At 40.7% G+C, this 20,351-nt stretch overlaps 1 protein-coding gene across 2 annotated transcripts in view; it reads left to right on the plus strand.

Moving 5' to 3' along the window:
- Positions 1-20,351, plus strand: part of DOCK11 (dedicator of cytokinesis 11) — a 224,302-nt gene that overhangs the window by 54,145 nt on the left and 149,806 nt on the right. For both annotated transcript variants that reach the window (XM_055437858.2, XM_088834017.1), the window contains exons 2-6: positions 9,230-9,346; positions 9,423-9,512; positions 10,166-10,248; positions 11,422-11,491; positions 12,626-12,721. In XM_055437858.2, coding sequence (XP_055293833.2) covers positions 9,230-9,346; positions 9,423-9,512; positions 10,166-10,248; positions 11,422-11,491; positions 12,626-12,721 — 456 coding nt within the window. The remainder of the gene's footprint in view (positions 1-9,229; positions 9,347-9,422; positions 9,513-10,165; positions 10,249-11,421; positions 11,492-12,625; positions 12,722-20,351) is intronic.

Here is a 20,351-nt window from a genome sequence, read left to right on the forward strand (position 1 = left end):
AGAAGAAGAAGACAAAAAGAAAGACCATGAGAGAATACTTGAGGAGATAATAGTTGAAAACTTCCCTAAAATGGGGAAAGAAATAATCACCCAAGTCCAAGAAACCCAGAGAGTCCCCAACAGGATAAACCCAAGGCGAAATACTCCAAGACACATATTAATCAAATTAACAAAGATCAAACACAAAGAACAAATATTAAAAGCAGCAAGGGAAAAGCAGCAAATAACACATAAGGGGATTCCTATAAGGATAACAGCTGATCTTTCAACAGAAACTCTTCAGGCCAGGAGGGAATGGCAAGACATACTTAAAGTGATGAAAGAAAATAACCTACAGCCCAGATTACTGTACCCAGCAAGGATCTCATTCAAATATGAAGGAGAAATCAAAAGCTTTACAGACAAGCAAAAGCTGAGAGAATTCAGCATTATCAAACCAGCTCTCCAACAAATGCTAAAGGATCTTCTCTAGACAGGAAACACAGAAAGGGTATATAAACTTGAACCCAAAGCAATAAAGAAAATGGCTATGGGATCATAGTTATCAATAATTACCTTAAACGTAAATGGGTTGAATGCCCCAACCAAAAGACAAAGGCTGGCTGAATGGATAAAAAAACAAGACCCCCATATATGTTGTCTACAAGAGACCCACCTCAAAACGAGGGACACATACAGACTGAAAGTGAAGGGCTGGAAAAAGATATTCCATGCAAATAGAGACTAAAAGAAAGCAGGAGTAGCAATACTCATATCAGATAAAATAGATTTTAAAGCAAAGGCTGTGAAAAGAGACAAAGAAGGACACTACATAATGATCAAAGGATCAATCCAAGAAGAAGATATAACAATTATAAATATTTATGCACCCAACATAGGAGCACCGCAATATGTAAGACAATTACTAACAAGTATGAAAGGGGAAATTAACAACAATGCAATAATAGTAGGAGATTTTAATACCCCACTTACATCTATGGATAGATCAACTAAACAGAAAATTAAAAAGGAAACACAAACTTTAAATGATACAATAGACCAGTTAGACCTAATAGATATCTATAGGACATTTCACCCCAAAACAATGAATTTCACCTTTTTCTCAAGCGCACACAGAATCTTTTCCAGGATAGATCACATCCTGGGCCATAAATCTAGCCTTGGTAAATTCAAAAAAGTTGAAATCATTCCAAGCATCTTTTCTGACCACAATGCAGTAAGATTAGATCTCAATTATGGGAGAAAAACTGTTAAAAATGCCAACATATGGAGGCTGAACAACACGCTGCTGAATAATGAACAAATCATAGAAGAAATCAAAAGAGAAATCAAAATATGCATGGAAATGAATGAAAATGAAAACACAACAACCCAAAACCTCTGGGACACTGTAAAAGCAGTGCTAAGGGGAAAGTTCATAGCAATACAGGCACACCTCAAAAAACAAGAAAAATGTCAACTAAATAACCTAACTCTACATCTAAAGCAACTAGAAAAGGAAGAAATGAAGAACCGCAGGGTCAGTAGAAGGAAAGAAATCGTAAAAATTAGGGCAGAGATAAATGCAAAAGAAACAAAAGAGACCATAGCAAAAATCAACAAAGCCAATAGTTGGTTCTTTGAGAAGGTAAATAAAATTGGGCTCGCACACTTTAATGTGCAAGAACACTTGTGCAGTCGTTTTGTTGGAAGAAAATGTGATACCAAAAGTTCTGACACGTGTGGAAGCCAAATGGGGCTTCAAGTTATAACAGTTTCTGTGATCAAGTTAACCGTCTTGGCTTTATCAACCTCCCCCTCTAGATCATGAGCTCCTCAAAGTGAGGTGAAAGTGAAAGTTGCTCATTCGTGTCTTGACTCTTTGCAACCCCACAGACTATACAGCCCATGGAATTCTCCAGGCCAGAATACTGGAGAGGGTAGCTTTTCCCTTCTCCAGGGGATCTTCCCAACCCAGGGATCGAATCCATATCCTCCTGCATTGCAGGTGGATTCTTTACCAGTTGAGCCACTCAGGGCTAGCACAAAGCTTGGAGCTTAGCAGGGACTTGATAAGAGTGCTCTGCCCCCCAACCCACTTTTCTGCATTGCTGGAAGCAGCATGTCCCCAGTGGGCCATTTTGAGCATAAAGTGTTACTTTGAGATCTCTGTGGAGAAAGCTCTCCAAACCCTGCTCCAAATGTCTGAAACAAAAGGGGAGCTAAATCCTTTAGGGGGTGTCTGGAGTCATTCCCAAGGGAGGGAAGTGGGCAATGGGTGGGAAAGAGAGATGCATGGAGTAAACCCCTCTATTTGAGTCTTCCTTCTTTTCTAAGATGGCTTTTATTTTCAATATGATTCTGTTCAGATGCCATTGAAACCGTAGTCTGATCACAATACTGGGAAAATCAGCTTCTAACTTTTGGTCTCCATCATTCTCTTTAAATCAGTCATTGCCGCTCTCCTTCTGGCACCAAAACTTAATGTGGAGAAGGAGGTGGCAGGGGGAGATTTTGAATTGGCTCCATGCCCCACTGCTAAGCCTTCTGCCTGCTCTGCTCTCTCTCCCAGTGTGACACAGAAGGGATTCTGTCAAGCAGTGTTCACTGCAGACTTGCAGAAGAGACATTCTTAGCATTCTTAAGGAGAACTAGTTTCTAAAGTCAAAAATTTACCAGTGAACGAATGACCTTTGGTATAATATCTAAACAGAAGTAATGATTTAAATCAGCAGGCTGATTTTGCACTGTTGACAGAGAAATATTACATGATTATGATTACTTTTTAAAAATGAAATTGAAGTGATACGGTTTCCAGTGATATAGCATGAACCAGCTTGCTAGTAATGTGCACTTTTATTTCTACTTATTTATTATTTATTTGGCTACTCCAGGTCTTAGTTGTGGCATGTGGGATCTAGTTCTCTGACCAGGGATGGAATCCAGGCCCCCTGCATTGGGAGTGTGGCATCTTAGCCACTGGACCACCAGGGAAGTCCCTGTGCCCTTTTAAATACATGAGTGGTTGGAGGGTTGAATATATACTTGCATATACATATTTACACATTATTTTAGGATTGCAAACTTGGTTTTACATTGATACATACATAAGATGATGAATGATCAGTCACACTGTACAGTAGATATACAGGGACTACCACTAAAGCATAAAGTCTTCAGTGTTTGATGCTGTTGGTGATTCCCAATGAGGATACGTCTTTGTACCTTCCTCTCTTTGTACCAAGAAGCAGATTGTATCTGAATCTGTACTGATGAGTTCCCTTTTTCAATCTCTGTCATTTCAATCTATGTTAGAAATCAGAAAGTTATCTTAATTTGTGGAATTATGCATTTCTTCACAGTTTGAGGGTTTATCCATGGAAGTCTATTTAGATTTGGTCCATGTCCTAAGTCTGGAAGACTGTACTGTGTCCCAAACCATGGTACAGAGATTGACATTTAAAATTTTATTTTATTAGGGATTAGGAAAATATTAGCTTAGTTTCCTCTGGGGGACTGATACGAAGTTGACTGTTTTAATAAATCCATTACAATGGAAAAGAGATTTGAAGAAAAATATGAAGTATATAATAGCACAGAAGTTGTGGCAAAAATCTTTGAAGAATTTTTACATGAGTAAGTTGAGTTGGGAGACACTGTTAAGAACAGAGGGGCTTCCCAGGTGGCTCAGTGGATAAAGAATCTGCCTTCAATGCAGGAGATCTGGGTTTGATCCCCTTGAGAAGCACATGGCAACCCACTCCAGTTTTCTTATCTGGAGAATCCCATGGACAGAGGAGCCTGGCCAGCTACAGTCCATGGGGTTGCAAAGAGGCGGATACAACTGGAGTGACTGAGCACGGACGCACGCTAAGAACAGTTGGAAGACCTGGATTTGAATCCAGATTCTACCATTGGATATAGACAGCTGATCTTAAGCCTCTGAGCCAGTTTCTTCATGTGTAACTTTGAAACAATAGTATTTTCCTTGTCTATTTCACAGGTTTGGGTTAAGAAACAGGTAGAATATATATTGAAAGTGTTTTCTTAAAACTGCAAAGTCGTTTTGGAGTGAAACAACACCCAAACCCCTAATAATATAACCAGCAAGTTATTTCAAGAGAGCTCAGGAATCAGTGAATATGAACTCTCAAAGGCAAACCGTTTTTTTTTCTCCTACATGGTGAAAACTGAGTAGGTTCCAAATTTAGGCTGATGGTTTTCCTGTCACTACTTAGGAAGAGAAGACTGAAACATATGCTTGCTTCTCTCCAGATTATATGAATGCTTTTGCCTTTTACTTAATGCTGCTACAGAATTTAGAGAAGTACACAGTGGGAGCTTGCTATGATTTGAATGTTTATAAAGTACCGTTTATTATAACACAGTGTTCTTGTGTTATGAGAAAGCACCTTTTCAGGCCAATCAGTGCACGAACTGGCAGGAAGGCAGTGCCCAAATCTGAGAGGAGGACCCTTTTTGTGTATGATAGAAGCTTTATTTAGGGTAACCCTATAAGTCTGATCATCAAATGATAAGCCAAATAGGAAAGTTAGATAAGCATTTTGTGTTCTAGACTACCAGGCAAGGGGATATATTGTATACACATGGCTGATTCACTTTGCTGTACAGTAGAAATGAACACATCATTGTAAAGCAACTATACTCCAATGCAAATTAATTTTTAGAAATTATACATAGACTGCCAGGCAGAGCTGCTATTAAATCATGATAATTCTAAAAGTCAAAGGTTTTCATTGTCTCTGATGCTAACAGAGTTGTACTGAATCCTACTGGAAGGGAAATGTAGGGTGCGGTTCTTTGGGGCTGACTCCTACTGTAGCCTTTCTCTTGCACTGACAGTTTGGGCTTTTAATGCCTGGGAGAGGGCTGGAGAAAAAAATTCAAATCAGAGGCAGCTGGCTGATAGGAGGGAGCCCTTAGTCCTTCTCTTTTTCCTCTTGAAAAGATGAAGCCTGATTCACAGACCTAGATCTTCTTTCAGGGGAAGATTTGTGGGACTCAGAATAGCCACTCTGCCTTTTTCTGCATTCGAGCTACCACTGATAAAGAAATAGGACCAAAGAGCCAGAATGCTTAGTTGAATCAGTTTTCTATGAAAAGTGAAACCTTGTTTTCTGTAACACGATTATGTGGCCTTTTAAAACACATGGAGAACTGCAAGTTTCATTTTTCGAGTGCATATACTGCACATGTAAATAAGTGGTTCATTTTGCTGTATACTTTAGCATATTAATTTGACAACTACGTTAGAAAGCTGAAGGAGGATTTTTTCTTTTTCAAAGTTAAGTAGGTACTTATGAAATTACTATGCAGAGAGATTAATAGATGCTAATTTAACAGGTTAAACATTGAAATTTGAGGGTTGTTTTTACAGTCTGTATGGAAAGATACTCGGAGAAGGCAATGGCAAGCCACTCCAGTACTATTGCCTAGAAAATCCCATGGATGGAGGAGCCTGGTAGGCTGCAGTCCGTGGGGTCGCTGGGGGTCGGACACGACTGAGCGACTTCACTTTCACTTTTCACTTTCCACTTTCACACATTGGAGAAGGAAATGGTAACCCACTCCAGTGTTCTTGCCTGGAGAATCCCAGGGACGGGGGAGCCTGGTGAGCTTCCGTCTATGGGGTCACACAGAGTCGGACACGACTGAAGTGACTTAGCAGCAGTAGCAGCAGCATGGAAAGATAGTTGGCACCAAAAGCAAGACTTTGAAATTTTTTTCACTAAGTCTTGCCTTCTTCGATGGGGCTTTATTCACTTTATTCTCATTTTTCTCTGAGAAATGGATCACACACTGATTGTTAGGGCTGGAAGCTACATTCAGTATTCTTTCATTGGGCCCATGAAACATGGTAGATGTGGGACAAGGGGGTCAAATTTTCCTATCAGAAAAATCTCTGCATTCACAAACTAAGGGTTTTTTTCTTTCGTATCAACTCATTTTACATGCATATCTATAGACATGATAGGGATAATCTGCTTGATTTAATCCCATGGGTCAATAAATCCAAATTTGACTTGAAATAAAGTATATCTCTGTTCAGATCTTTTTTTCCAGCATACTTATTGAGATATAATTGAAAAATCAAAGTATATATTTAAAAGCTTCAATGTGATGATTTAATATATATGTATCATCAGGAAGTGATTACCATAATCAAGTTAATTAATACATCTGTCCCCTCACATGATTACCTTTGTGTGTGTATGTGAGAATGTCTAAGATCTACTGTCAGCAAATTTCAAGTATACAATATAGTATAGTCACCATGCTGTACATTAGAGCCTCAGAACTTAACTTATAACTGAAAGTTTGTACCCTTTGACTAACTTCTCTCCCATTTTCCCTCATCCCCCTGCCCTTGGCAACCACCATTCTACTTTTTTTTAGATTCTACCATATAAGTGATCCCGTATAATATTTGTCTGACTTATTTCACTTAACATAATGCCTTCAAGATTTATTCAAGCAGCGAAATTCCTTCTTTTCTGTGACTGAACAACCTTTCTATCTATCTATTGATCTATGTTATGTTGTTAAAAAATCCATTCCTCTCTTGATGGAAACCTAGGTTGTTTCCATGTTTTGGTTATTGTGAATAATGCTGCAGTTAAATTGGGAGTACAACAATCTATTTGAGATAATGATTTCTTTTCCTTCGGATATATATTCAGAAGTGGGATTGCTGGATCATATGGTAGTTCTATTATTAATTTCTTGAGGCACCTCTATGCTGGTTTTGTTAGCATCTTTTAGATTTGTTGAAGGTAGGAGATGGGATCCTATTCCAAGTTCAGTGCCTTGCTCTTTAGTATCTTTCTGTATTTCTCAGGCAAGGGAAGGCTGCATGAAGTAGAAAGAACAGAGCTTTGGAGTCAGATGCAAGTTTCAATTCCAGCTCTGAAGGTGGGCAAGTTACTTAACCTGATTTGAGTCCAGGATTTCCTCATCTGTAAAGTGGGGACAATATACCAGCAAATTTGGAAAACTCAGCAGTGGCCACAGGACTGGAAAAGGTCAGTTTTCATTCCAATCCCAAAGAAAGGCAATGCCAAAGAATGCTCAAACTACCACACAATTGCACTCATCTCACATGCTAGTAAAGTCATGCTCAAAATTCTCCAAGCCAGGCTTCAGCAATACGTGAACTGTGAACTTCCCGTTGTTCAAGCTGGTTTTAGAAGAGGCAGAGGAACCAGAGAGAATGGAATTGTAGCATGTATATTATCATAAGTGACCAGTCCAGGTTCGACGCATAAATTTTCCTCTGTTCATTTCTTTGCATTTGTGCTTTTTTAATAAAATTCTTTTTTAAAAAAAAAAAACAAATTGCCAACATCCGCTGGATCATTGAAAAAGCAAGAGAGTTCCAGAAAAATATCTATTTCTGCTTCATCGACTATGCCAAAGCCTTTGACTATGTGGATCACAATAAACTGTGGAACATTCTGAAAGAGATGGGAATACCAGACCACCTGACCTGGCTCTTGAGAAACCTGTATGCAGGTCAGGAAGCAACAGTTAGAACTGGACATGGAACAACAGACTGGTTCCAAATAGGAAAAGGAGTACGTCAAGGCTGCATATTGTCACCCTGCTTATTTAACTTATATGCAGAGTACATCATGAGGAACGCTAGGCTGGAAGAAGCACAAGGTGGATTCAAGATTGCTGGGAGAAATATCAATAAGCTCAGATATGCAGACGACACCACCCTTATGGCAGAAAGTGAAGAGGAACTAAAACGCCTCTTGATGAAAGTGAAAGAGGAAAGTGAAAAAGTTGGCTTAAAGCTCAACATTCAGAAACTAAGATCATGGGATCTAGTCCCATCACTTCATGGGAAATAGATGGGGAAACAGTGGAAACAGTGTCAGACTTTATTTTTTTGGGCTCCAAAATTACTGTGGATGCTGATTGCAGCCATGAAATTAAAAGACGCTTACTTCTTGGAAGGAAAGTTATGACCAACTTAGATAGCATATTAAAAAGCAGAGACATTACTTTGCCAACAAAGGTCCGTAGTCATAGTCAAGGCTATGGTTTTTCCCGTGGTCATGTATGGATGTGAGAGTTGGACTGTGAAGAAAGCTGAGCACCGAAGAATTGATGCTTTTGAACTGTGGTGCTGGAGAAGACTCTTGAGAGTCCCTTGGACTGCAAGGAGATCCAGCCAGTCCATCCTAAAGGAGATCAGTCCTGGGTGTTCATTGGAAGGACTGCTGCTAAAGCCGAAACTCCAGTACTTTGGCCACCTCATGCGACGAGTTGACTCACTGGAAAAGACTCTGATGCTGGGAGGGACTGGGGGCAGGAGGAGAAGGGGACGACAGAATGAGATGCCTGGATGGCATCACCGACTCTGTGGACATGAGTTTGAGTGTACTCCGGGAGTTGGTGATGGACAGGGAGGCCTGGCGTGCTGTGATTCATGGGGTCGCCAAGAGTCGGACATGACTGAGCGACTGAACTGAACTGAACTGAAAGTGGGGACAAAGATTCAACCTGTTTCATAGGGTTATTATGAGTCTTACATGAAAAACTGTAGAGAAAGTACTTGGCATGGTGCCTAGAATCTAGAAAGGGCTTAGTAAATGCTGTTATCACTATTATTAAATGAATCACATCCGGGATTTCTCAGAGTCACTAACCCTGATCCTTGTAACCTTAGTCTCGGACTGGACTCTACTGTCAGTGGCTGTGTCACCTGCCAGTCCCACAGGGACCCCTGACTTTGCCACCTGGAACCTCATCCTTTCATGCCCTATCCGCTGAATCAAGCATCTCTAGGACCCATACCTGCCCCGGCTATGGCAGAACTTAAGGCATCCTTTGGACAGTGTGCCTGGTACCGAATGGGCACAGAAATGTTGATACTCTCTCCCTTTCTGTTACCCAGTGAATAGTGCATGCTCATTATCAACTCACAGGCTTCTAAATAGGCCACTTTTTGTTTTGTCTTAAATTCAATAAATTGTTGGGAGGTACATGGACAAGCAGAGTACAGGGCTGTCTCTCCTGAACTCCTGCCTTTAGCAGAGAGATGTGTGTCTGTGTGTGTGTGTGTGTGTGTGTCTAATTATAGAGATCGTTTCTCTCATAAACGTGTCTCCCTTAAGTGCTGATTATCAGTAATCCCTTTGGTGAAATAATGTATCTTGGACACATGACAAGGAAGTTCAATCTGTTTGACAGTATTACTTTCTTTTTGTCTCTTATAAAGGAAAAGACCAAAGTTGTTGAGCCCTTGGACTATGAGAATGTTATCGCCCAAAGAAAAACTCAGATTTACAGTGACCCGCTCAGAGACCTGCTTATGTTTCCAATGGAAGATATATCTGTGAGTACACTAGTACTTCTTCAGAATTGCATTTCTCAGGCTGGTTCGTATAGCAGGAATATTCTATGTCTTCTAGATCTCTGTGATCTGTCGTCAACGCCGAACAGTCCAGTCCACTGTACCAGAAGATGGTGAGAAGAGGGCCCAGAGTTTGTTTGTCAAAGAGGTAAGAGGCTCAGAGACCACAGAAGAAAAGTCATTATTCATTCATTTAATAAATACTGTATTTAAAATACTCTTAGTGTAAATGGAAAACAAAATTACTAGAATTTAACTGACCTACATAACAAGTCTATTTGATATGACATAGAGGATACAGCTTAAATACTTTCACAAGTAGCTTGTATTCTTAGTCTTTTTTGTATAAACTTGAATACTCTTTGGACTTGAAGTCAGAGAGTCCAAGAGAACATGTGAATTGGGATTTATTACCACCAACTGGCTTAGGAAGACACAGTTAATCCCCAAAGGAAGATCTCAGTACCAGCATTCCCCAGATGATTTTTTAAAGTCTATCAGCTTATTGCTGCTGCTGCTTAGTCGCTTCAGTCATGTCCAATTCTTTGTGACCTCATGGACTGTAGCCCGGCAGGTTCTTCTGTCCATGGAATTCTCCAGGAAAGAATACTGGAGTGGGTTGCCATGCCCTCCTCCATGGGATCTTCCCGACCCAGGGATCGAACCCCAGGCTCCTGCATTGCAGGCAGATTCTTTTCACCTGAGCCACCAGGGAAGCCCCATCAGCTTATTACCAGACATAAAAACAGTGTGCATGTGCCTTTCCTACATTTCAAATGAAAGATTCCTATCTTCTTTCAGTGTATTAAAACCTATAGCACAGATTGGCACGTGGTGAACTACAAGTATGAAGACTTCTCTGGAGACTTTCGAATGCTACCATGGTAAGTTTAGAATTTAAGAGAAACTTCTAAGAGGCGAGTTATTAAACATTTTACATTTTTTCAAACCACTTGTGAAGCTTCTCAATTATAACAGATAATAAAGAAAAAACTCAAACAACCATGTTTGATAAATGTGTTTTGGGTAATTGGATATTTTTCCTTATTGAAATTTTTTCCAAAATGGACATGTTCACTTCTTGGCTTTGGTGCATGTATATTGACCATAAAATCATCCTTCTTTGATTCTGTATAATGTTGTGAGCATTTTCTAGTGCTGTTGGTGAAAAAGCTAGAAGACATTTGACTCAGTTTGATGGCCCCAGACATCTCTTGACAAAAGTACATCTCTTGGAACTTTCCTGGTGATTCAGTGGTTAAGAATCTGCCTTGCAGTGCAGGGTACCTGGGTTAGATTCCTGGTTGGGGAACTTTAACCCCACATGCTGTGAGGCAACTAAGCTCGTGTGCCACAACTAAGACCTGATGCAACCCAATAAATAAGTAGATATTGTTTTTTGTTTTTTTTAAAAGTGCATCTCTTTCATTTGAGTTGAAAGGCTGCTGTGAGCACTCTGGCCCAACAGCCAGACTGTCAGATTCAAATCGTATTTCTACCACTTCCTAGCTGGGTGACCTTGGGCTAGTCACTCAGTCATTTGAACACTCACTTTTTTCCCCTTTTCATCCATAAGATTATTAACCTCACAGGATATCACATGGGAGATGTTTTGGAGGAATAAGACTTGGTGTAGTCTTTGGTAGCTTTCAAGGCACTTTCCCAGAGAAGAAAACTGAGTCTTAAAAATGTCCTTTAAAGCTGAGTCCTAAGATGGTCAGTCCAGGATCATATAGCAAACAGATGGAAGAGCCAGAATGACATGGGGTTGCTTTTTGGCCTGGAAAAGATAAGGTCCCACCACCACTGACAGCTCTGGCATGCATTCCTTGCAATTTGGGCTTAGTTACGTCTTTGCTGTTGGCTGCACATGTGGGAGTCCTTTTACAGAAGGTAATGCCAGAGGGGAGAATCTCAGTTTGGAAAGGAGAAAAGAATTCCTCCTTCTTATGTCTTGGCATTTTCTTGGTTGTGAAAGAAGGAAGTCTACTCATCTTGATTTGGTTTCTTTTTTTCTATTCTGCTTAGTGTCTAAGACAACTCTTTTGTATTTTCAGCAAGTCTCTGCGACCAGAAAAGATTCCCAATCATGTATTTGAGATTGATGAGGACTGTGAGAAGGATGAGGTAAAGATGGGGGCAATTGCACTGGCTTCTTCAAGGTCCCTTGTGTTGAGAGAGGTTTCTCTGAGAAAAGATGAGGGAAAGAATTGTTTATGAATGATCTGGGATAAACTTTCAAGCTAATGAGTGTTTTTTTTTAAAAAAAAATTAACATTGTTGTATTTCCAAATGGAGTTTAGGAAAAATAAAGTGAAATGGGCTGTGATGTGTGTATAAACCTATTTTCCCACCTGTGGGACACACTTGTGGAGTTGCTTTTCCTGCACTGGGCATGTGGTGTGGTGATTCATCTGGACTCTCCTGCCTGATGGATCCCTCTTGGGACAGAGGACCCAGATGTCTATGACATTTTGAGGTGAAGTTTGACCGTTTACATAATGCAGAAGACTTTCCCACAAGACAACCCATATGATCCAGTAAATATTGAATGTCTGTTGTGTGCATAGCACTGTGGACTTAAAAAATATCCACAACCTAAAAGTTGAGAGTTACGTTTTCATTCAGTTGACATTTTTAGGACTTCAAGCCTGGGAGACAGCATTTCAAGTAACCCTGAAAGAACTGCTCAGTGGAGGCAAGAGGAGTAGCCAGGTTATTTAGAAGTTTTGTGATGAAGGGCAGGAATTCTGAACATCAAAAGATGATTGTTAACTAAATAAAACCAAGTTAAGAAATTTAGGGCTTTTCTATGTATGGAAAGACACAAGAGTCTTGGTTCACTGACATCATTCCTTTGATATGCACCTCTGCTATCTGGAGCCAGTATCCTGAGTTTCCTCAGGGCTCATCGCAGGGAGTGGCTGCAGTCTGATGGCTGCTAGATGGCAGGTATTCTTTCCTTCCTGGGTGCTCCCAGGGCTCACCAGCTCACCATCCTTGGTGGCTGCAATTGCTGTTGACTTTGACATCCTTTGTCTACTGATATGGCAGGCAATATTCCATTTCTCAGCACAGAGCCTTTCGTCCTGTTGTTAACAATTTCAAGTTTAATCAGGCATCTTCAAGGGGGAGTGGGGGTGCAGGGAGAGGGAGCTTTATGCTTTGCAAAATGGGGCAGGGCCTAGTTCGTGCTCCCCAATTGTTTGATTAGATAATGGGCCAGCTGCTGTTTCACTGATGGTTTTCCCTCTGTTTCAGGATTCATCATCTTTATGCTCTCAGAAGGGTGGTGTGATCAAACAAGGCTGGTTGCATAAAGCCAATGTAAATAGCACCATCACAGTTACCATGAAGGTAGGAAGTAGTTATTTATTATTATTTCATCATTTTAAGGATAGTGCCATGACTAGCCTCTCTGGAAACAATATTTCTTTTAAAAAATTTTTTAGCAAGGAGCCCCAGCAAAAAAAAAAACAATTCTTTAGTGAGAGGATTCTCACAGAAGTATGGAATTGAAGAACTCCTAAACCTTAGATAAATTTAGAAACGTACCTTTTTAAAGAAATGTAATTATTATCTTCTGAATCAGGGTGTTTGAAAAGGAGGCTGTCAGTTGAATGAAGAAAATAGCTTTGAAACAAAAAAAGGCATCAAAGATTCCTGTGTGGAAATGAATGTAGATTGAATAGAAGAATAGGGTACTCTCTTTCTTTAACAAATTTAATTAGTTGCTCATTCTTTGCTGATCACTATGGGGGAAATGTATGGATATCTACAATGGTATTCCTGGCCTCCAGAAACCTCCAAACTAGATTTTAAAAAACATACCAAATTAGCTACTATACCATGGCTTACCTTAGTCCTGTCAGAACTAGAGTTTTGCAGTTTGGCCAGAATAGCAACTTTATGCATGGGGTTTGTGCAAGATGAAGTTAGAAACATTGAGAGGGATCAAACTGTGCCATGAATGCCCCAGACATGAAGTTGGCTTTTGTTCAGGAGGTGGTGGAGAGCCATTAAAATCCAAAGGTAAAACTAACAAGTTACTTGAAGATTCTGAGCAGAAAACCAAATTATTCTCTGATACCAAATATAACTGTTCTTTCGGATATTCAATATCACATCATGTGGTTTGCCAAGGGTGATTCACACTTCCATTAAGCAAAAAAGGTCATTCTATCTTCCACATAGCCTGCAAGCAGAAACCATGCGTGTCTACTAAGGGAAGACTCAAGTTTTATCTTAATTTAATATTTTGCCTGCTGCTTTCTATTTAGTGGTTATGTCCTGTTCTCACTTTCATTTTCAAGTGCTGAAAATAATGAATCTAAGTTGCAGAATCCTTCCTATATGTCTCTTGCACCTAAACCTGTGCATTGGCACGTGGTGAGGATAAGAAAATCCATTTATTGATGACTTGATCTGTGCCATTGCATGTTTCATATTCTGTATCTCTTAATCCTCATGGCAGTCCTAAGATACAGGTAGAATTATTATTCTTGGTTGACACATGTGGAAAATGAGGCACAAAGACATTCAGTGATTAGCCCAAGGTCATATAGCTTCGAGTTTTCAGAGGTAGGATCAGAACCTAAGTAGGCAGATGCCTGAGCCTGTGATCTTAACCAGCATGTTGTTGGTGCTCCCTAGCTGAGTGAGCGAGATTCAAGTCTTTATTATATTTCCTATCAGAGTTATCAGGTTCAGAAATGTCCATGTGAAGGTGATAATTCTGGGCAGTTTCTTAGAAAATGGTTGTATGGTTTTTGATTCCACTCTCTTCCCCTAACTTCTCAAAATATTAAAATGCTTTGCCCATACTTAAGCTTTAGTCCAACATTAAGTAAATGTATGAAAATCTGGATTCCTTAAAGAAGACATCAGGGAGTTAATATCTTTACAAAACCATTCACCACAGGATTCGTTTCAATAGTGAGTTAGTCTAATGACTCGGGGACTTCCCTGGTGGCTCAGATGGTAAAGAATCTGCCTACAATGCAGGAGACCCGGGTTCCATCCCTGGGTTGGGAAGATCCCCTGGAGAAGGAAATGGCAACCCACTCCAGTATTCTGGCCTAGAGAATTCCATGGAAAGAGGAGCCTGGTGGGCTACAGTCCATACAGTCCATAGGGTCACAAAGAGTCAGACATGACTGAGCGACTAACACTTTCACTTATAATGACTTTAAATTATAATTTGCTTTACATATAACTTTTTTTTTAAAAAGAAATTCCTCTTTAGTGTTTTCTATTTTGGCTCTGCAGGCTCTTCATTGCAGCACACACGCTTCTCTAGTTACCGTGTGGACTCAGTCATGGTGTGTGCGCTCTCTAGCTGTGGCATGTGGGTTAGTTGCTCTGCAGCATGTGGGATCTTAGTTCCCCGACCAGGGATAGAATTTGCATTCCATGCATTGGAAGGCGAAGTCTTAACCACTGGACCACTAGGGAAGTCCCAATATTACTTTTTGAGAAGCTTATAATATATTATAAATCCAAATGCAGTTGTCTGTAAAAGGTGTATGCTTTCAAGTTTTCTGTCATAATTCATGAACTATAGATTGATTGATGTGGTAGGCAGAATAAAGCCCCCCTAAGACATCCATTCTCAATCCCTGGAATCTATAAATGTTCCCTTACATGGCAAAGGGGAGTTTAAAAAATCACTAATCAGCTAGTAGGGAGATTAGCCTGCATTATCCAAGGTAATCATAAGGGTCCTTTTAACTGGAAGACAGAAGCAAAAGAGGAGAGTTAGGGAAAGAGGTGTAAGGGTAGAAGCAGGGTCAGAGAGAGTTGCTATCTTGCTGGCTTTGAAGATGGAGGAAGGGCCGAGAAAAGTGGGCAGCCTCTGGAAGCTGGGAAAGGCAAGGAAGGGGATTGTCCCCTAGAACCTTCAGAAAGGAGCAGAACTCTGCTCTCACCTTAATTTTAGCCGGGTGAGAGCCATGTCAGATGTCTAACCTTCAGAATTGTGAGATAGTACATTTATGTTGTTTTTAGATACTAAATTTATCGTAACTTGTTATAATGGAAATAGAAAAGCAATTCTCTCAGTTAGTCAAAGATTGATTGTTCAGCTTTTGTATCATCTCCCCCTGAGGTTTAAAACTCCACTACTTACAAAAGCCAGGCAGGAACCATAAATTCATGAAGTGGGTCATGAGTCTGAAGTGACCTGGTGACCACGTGGCCTGGCTGAAGGGGACAGCTGCTGCTTGTTTCCGGCTAATCGTTTCTGTGCTTCTGCTGAGCTAGGCTCTTTGCTTCCCCCCTCCTTTTTTTTTTTATCCCCAGCTGTTCATATTTTTGCCACTTCTTTCTTCTTTTTGAAAAAGTGAGATGTAATTCACATAACATAAAAACACCTATTCTTTTCAAAACCTTTACCAAACAGTAGGCAGAGAAAGGAAAAGAAGAGTAAATCAATTTGGTCATATGTGCGACACAGTTCTTTTTTAAAAAAATGAGTGGGGAATAATTTGAAATACAAAGGCCATAATGAGCTTTGGGAATTGTCTCTGGTTGTGGATTTCATTTACCCCAGCTCTTTATTATGGATTGAGTCTCCATTTTGGATTTCTGGGAGCTGAATATACAACCTATGTTCTTCTGGTTTTTACCTCCTAAAACCATAGCAATAAGTAATGGATTTCCAGATTTTCTCATGGCTAGACTGGGCATGAGAGGAAGGTCCAGCCAGATTCAGTTAAAGGTATCTGAAGGATTTCACCAAGATATTTTTATAAAAATTGTGCTTTAACTCTTATTTAGTTTAGCATCGTTGAAATTAGTGGAAACTCGTAGTGTTTACTGTACTTTTCTCCCGACATAAACAGAGGGCGTGTGAGTGTATGAAACAGGCAGGGGGAGGATGGAGCGTGGGTAGCAGTTTTATAGTCATCAGGCTAAAGTTGGAGTGAGGGCCAAAGCAGATGTACAGGCCAATAAACTGAGATGCACTGGAGGCCTCAGGCTTGTATCCCTAGGTGCCCTGTACAGGGTGGGGGATCATATACGTCAGGCCTGGATTGACTCAGGCAGAGGACAGAAGAACCGAGGCAGAGGGCTAGAGTTTATGAGACATTCTGAAAGGGAAAATTCTATATATTTCCTTCTACTGTGCCAATCTTTGACATGAAGAATATTAATTCCTCTCCTGAGTGAATGGGAAGATGATTCAGGTATGCTGTTGGTTGACTCATTTTCCCAATCCTGGTGGTAGTTTGACTTTTGGTACATGCAGAGTCCCCTGCTTGCTAGGAACTCCAGCCAATGCTGGTGACAGGCTTTGGTGGCTTCAATAATGAGCTCAGCACAGGGCTAGCGCTCGCAGAGTTGAGAGCAAAGAACCTTTTCTATCAGAAAATTTGCTTGTTGACAGCCCCTGCAAATTCACAACAAGCTATCCAGGAAGCTACAGCAGAAGGCTCTGGGTATTAATCGTGACTCATTGGCAAATAACAGCCTATGGGAGCCATGTGTCTGCCCTCCTATTTTATCTGCATGTCTTTGATGCGCTGTGTCTTGACACTGGCTGGTGGAGCCTTCTGGGGATGACAGGGATTAAAGCAGGGCAGCTGGGTATCTTTCAGAGGGAGGTGAAGTTTACAGATCTTTATTCACTTAAAAATTTCTGGATTTTAAAAGCTATACAGAATCAGTCCTTTAGATTGTTTGAAATTATGCACAACCACTTAAAACTATTTTTATCAACAAGTCTGAGTCTTTTCCTGGACATGTTGCCTCTCAGAAATAAGGCCATATAGCCAGGAAGGAAGAAATAGAATCACGTGAGAAGGTAGAAAGAAAAAAAAAATGAAGGAAAGAGGGTTAGAAAAGACTCCACAAAGTCCAGTAGATGAAAGAGAATCAGAAGACTCCTACTTTATAAGGGCTTTTGAGAAAGCAAGCACATGACCTCTAATGCAATATGAATAATGTAGCCCAAGTAATTTGTACATGGGCTGCTTTAGAAAGTTCAGCCTCCCTAGCTAGCTGCCAGACAATTTTGCAAGAACACTGAGGGCAATGGATGCGCTCTAGGGAAAAAACGCTGGTGAAAACTGAGCTGAGCTCTTCCTATTGAAAGATTGGAAGACCCCATATTTAGGGAATAAACCTTTGTATTTTCCCCAGTATCCACCTTTCTGCCTGTGAGGTCAGATGGGATCTAGTCTGCACCATTTTGCGCAATTATCATTTTCCCAGAAATGCTTGCTGAGCTTCCCTGTTACTGGCTGAGAACTAGTCCCGAGGAACCCCGGCTACAGGAGAGCTGCGAATGAGAGGCGTCCCTCCCCAGTCACAGTTCTCTGGTGCCTGAGCGTGTCCTTTCATGGAGGCAGATGCTGGCAGCTTGTAGCTCTCCCAGAAGCTCTGTTGGTTCTGGGCACAGTGACCACTTCACTCAGCTCATAATTGCTTTTTTCTCAGTGTTCATGTTAAAACAAGACAAGCCTTGTCATAGGTGATTAATTTCCTCAATTTGTACCTTCTAGATCATGAGAACACACCCCACTGCTACTCTTCAGTTCCTGGGAAAGTTCTGGAGAGCAGTTTAAAGATAGCATAGACAATAAATGATCCCTTGGGCAGAAACACCAGTCATCACGGACACGTCCGTGCTCTCTTTCCCAAGTAGCTAGCTGCTAGGGACATCTGCTTTTTTCAGCATCTCTCCATATCAGTGAAGGAATTTAGTGTGGACTAGATAGCTCTGATATTGGACATGACCTTCCTGTGGTATTTAGAACTGTTTTTCCTGAGGGATTTAATGATATATGGAATAAGGAAGAATCTGATCTTGACTGTGATTTTTCATTAAAAAAAAAAATCTGTTGCAGATTCTTGGCCAACCCTTTGGGACACCCACCTTTAGGCATCTTCTTGGCTCATTTTGGTCACATTCCTCAAGTTCCCTCCTCTCTGTTCTTAGCAATTAAACATCGAAGTGTCTGGGTATGTTATCGGGGTTGCAAGTTCAATTGCTTGATGTATGACTCAGTTCTGGTGCCCTTTCTTTTTTGCACAAAGCAGAGCCATTTGTTATATATCCAAGAGTCTAAAAGTTCTCACTTATTCTTTCACTGTTACAGGAAGGGTTTTTTTGCCTTCTGCACTGAGAGAACAACAAATCAAAAGAGGATTTTACCTAAAAAAGCATATATGAAATTAAAATAATTGCTGGAAGGCCAAGGTCACTGTGTTTATTGAAACAGGGGTAAATGGAAGCTTTTATTTTTGATACAGTAATGCCTTGTATCCTCAAGTCTCCCAGTTTGTCTCTCACAGCTGAAAAACAGATTACACTTATTTTAATGGGTAAGGGATTTCTCACCAATTAGTTTTTTAAAAAATGTGCCCTTTTCTCTCATTCATTGGTGAATGTTTGAAACCATTTATTAGGGGCTTCCTTTTTATTTTTTAAATAATTATCTGACTGCACTGTGTCTTAGTTGTGGCATGCGGGATCTTCGATCTTCGTTGTGACATGCAGGATGTTTGGTTGTGGCACGCGAACTCTTACGTGTGGCATGTGGGATCTAGTTCTCTGACCAGGGATCGAACCCAGGCCCCCTGCATTGCGAGCTCAGAGTCTTAGCCACTGGACCACCAGGGAAGTCCCAGAGAAGGCTTCTTGAAGCGGGTGGGGATGTCAAGGAAGGGAATCAGAAAGGAGGTGAGCATGGCAGGCAGTGTGTACAGGGCAAGTATATTAGGTGAAGTTGGGTAGTCATGGGAGATAGAGTTGATTTGGTCCTTTGCTCTCTCCTTGGGCCTCAGTTTCTCTGCTGCAACATGGAGATGATAATGGTAATTACCACACAAGGTCATTATGAGGATTTCACTGATATGAGAGAAGCACTTAGTCAGAACTATAATGTAGTAGGCACTTCACAGATGTCACAGATTGGTATTATTTTATATTATTAATAGGGCTGTAGGAGTGCCTTGAATGTCAGATCAGGCATGAGAGCCTTACCACATATGTAGGTAACTGAGGGTCACTGGAAATTTGAGCAGGGCCATGACATGCCCCAAGAAAGACAATAAATTAATTTGTCTCTAATGAGAAGGGTGGATTGTAGACCCCTCTTTTTAGACTTTGCCTCAAACTAAATAGTTAAAAAATTTTCCAGGGCCCAGATATGATAGAATTATGCAAGTAAAGCTATTTGGTTTTTAACCAGTTGTCCAGAGGGTAGACCTATGTAGTATATTAAAACCTGGTAGGACTGTAAAATAATATGGTACTGAGTCATAAGTGATATATTAGGTTGCCAACCTATGGGTAGGGGTGCTTTAGCAGGATGACATTCCCAACATTCTGGTGTAATTAACGGCAATTCAATTTTCTGATAAGTTATGGGATTTTCTTCCCCGTTATTTCTTTCATCTTTGCTTTGAACAGTTCTCAGACCCAGTGTGTCTACTATTCTCCTGATTTCTTCTTTTCCTCGCGGCTTCTTCTTTCCTATTCTGAGACATGAGTCAGGTCAATTTCCCCCTCCTGATTTCTACATTGCTCCTGGCCCACCTAACTTTAACAAAGCCTTCAGACCACCCTTTCTCAGGGCTCCTGGTTCATTGAATTTAACAGTGCATAATTACCCTCTAGGGAACACACATAGGTTAAACACCCTTGAGATTTGTTACATTAAATGATAAAAGGCTCACCTAATTTGAGAATACTAGGTGCTCAGACCTTTCTGCCTTCCATCATCGAATCAACCCGAGTGATAGAAGCCCTTTGTTCCTGCTCCAGAAAGGGTCGTGTGGGGTAAATGTTCAAAAGGTTGTTCTTCGAAGAGCTCAGGGCCTTCAAGATACTTGGCAGAACCTGATGCCAGAGAATAATCTGCTTTGGCTAAATCTGTTTTGTTCTTCTGGGTGGTCTGGGTGGGCCACTGGTCAGGATTCATGCTTCTCACTGAGTAAAGTGGGGAATTTTCAGCTGTGTTCACCATCTAGGAAACATAAT

Source organism: Moschus berezovskii, chromosome X, assembly GCF_049115385.1.
Source record: "Moschus berezovskii isolate FMDL1 chromosome X, NW_MosBer_1.0, whole genome shotgun sequence".
Classification (NCBI taxonomy): domain Eukaryota; kingdom Metazoa; phylum Chordata; class Mammalia; order Artiodactyla; family Moschidae; genus Moschus; species Moschus berezovskii.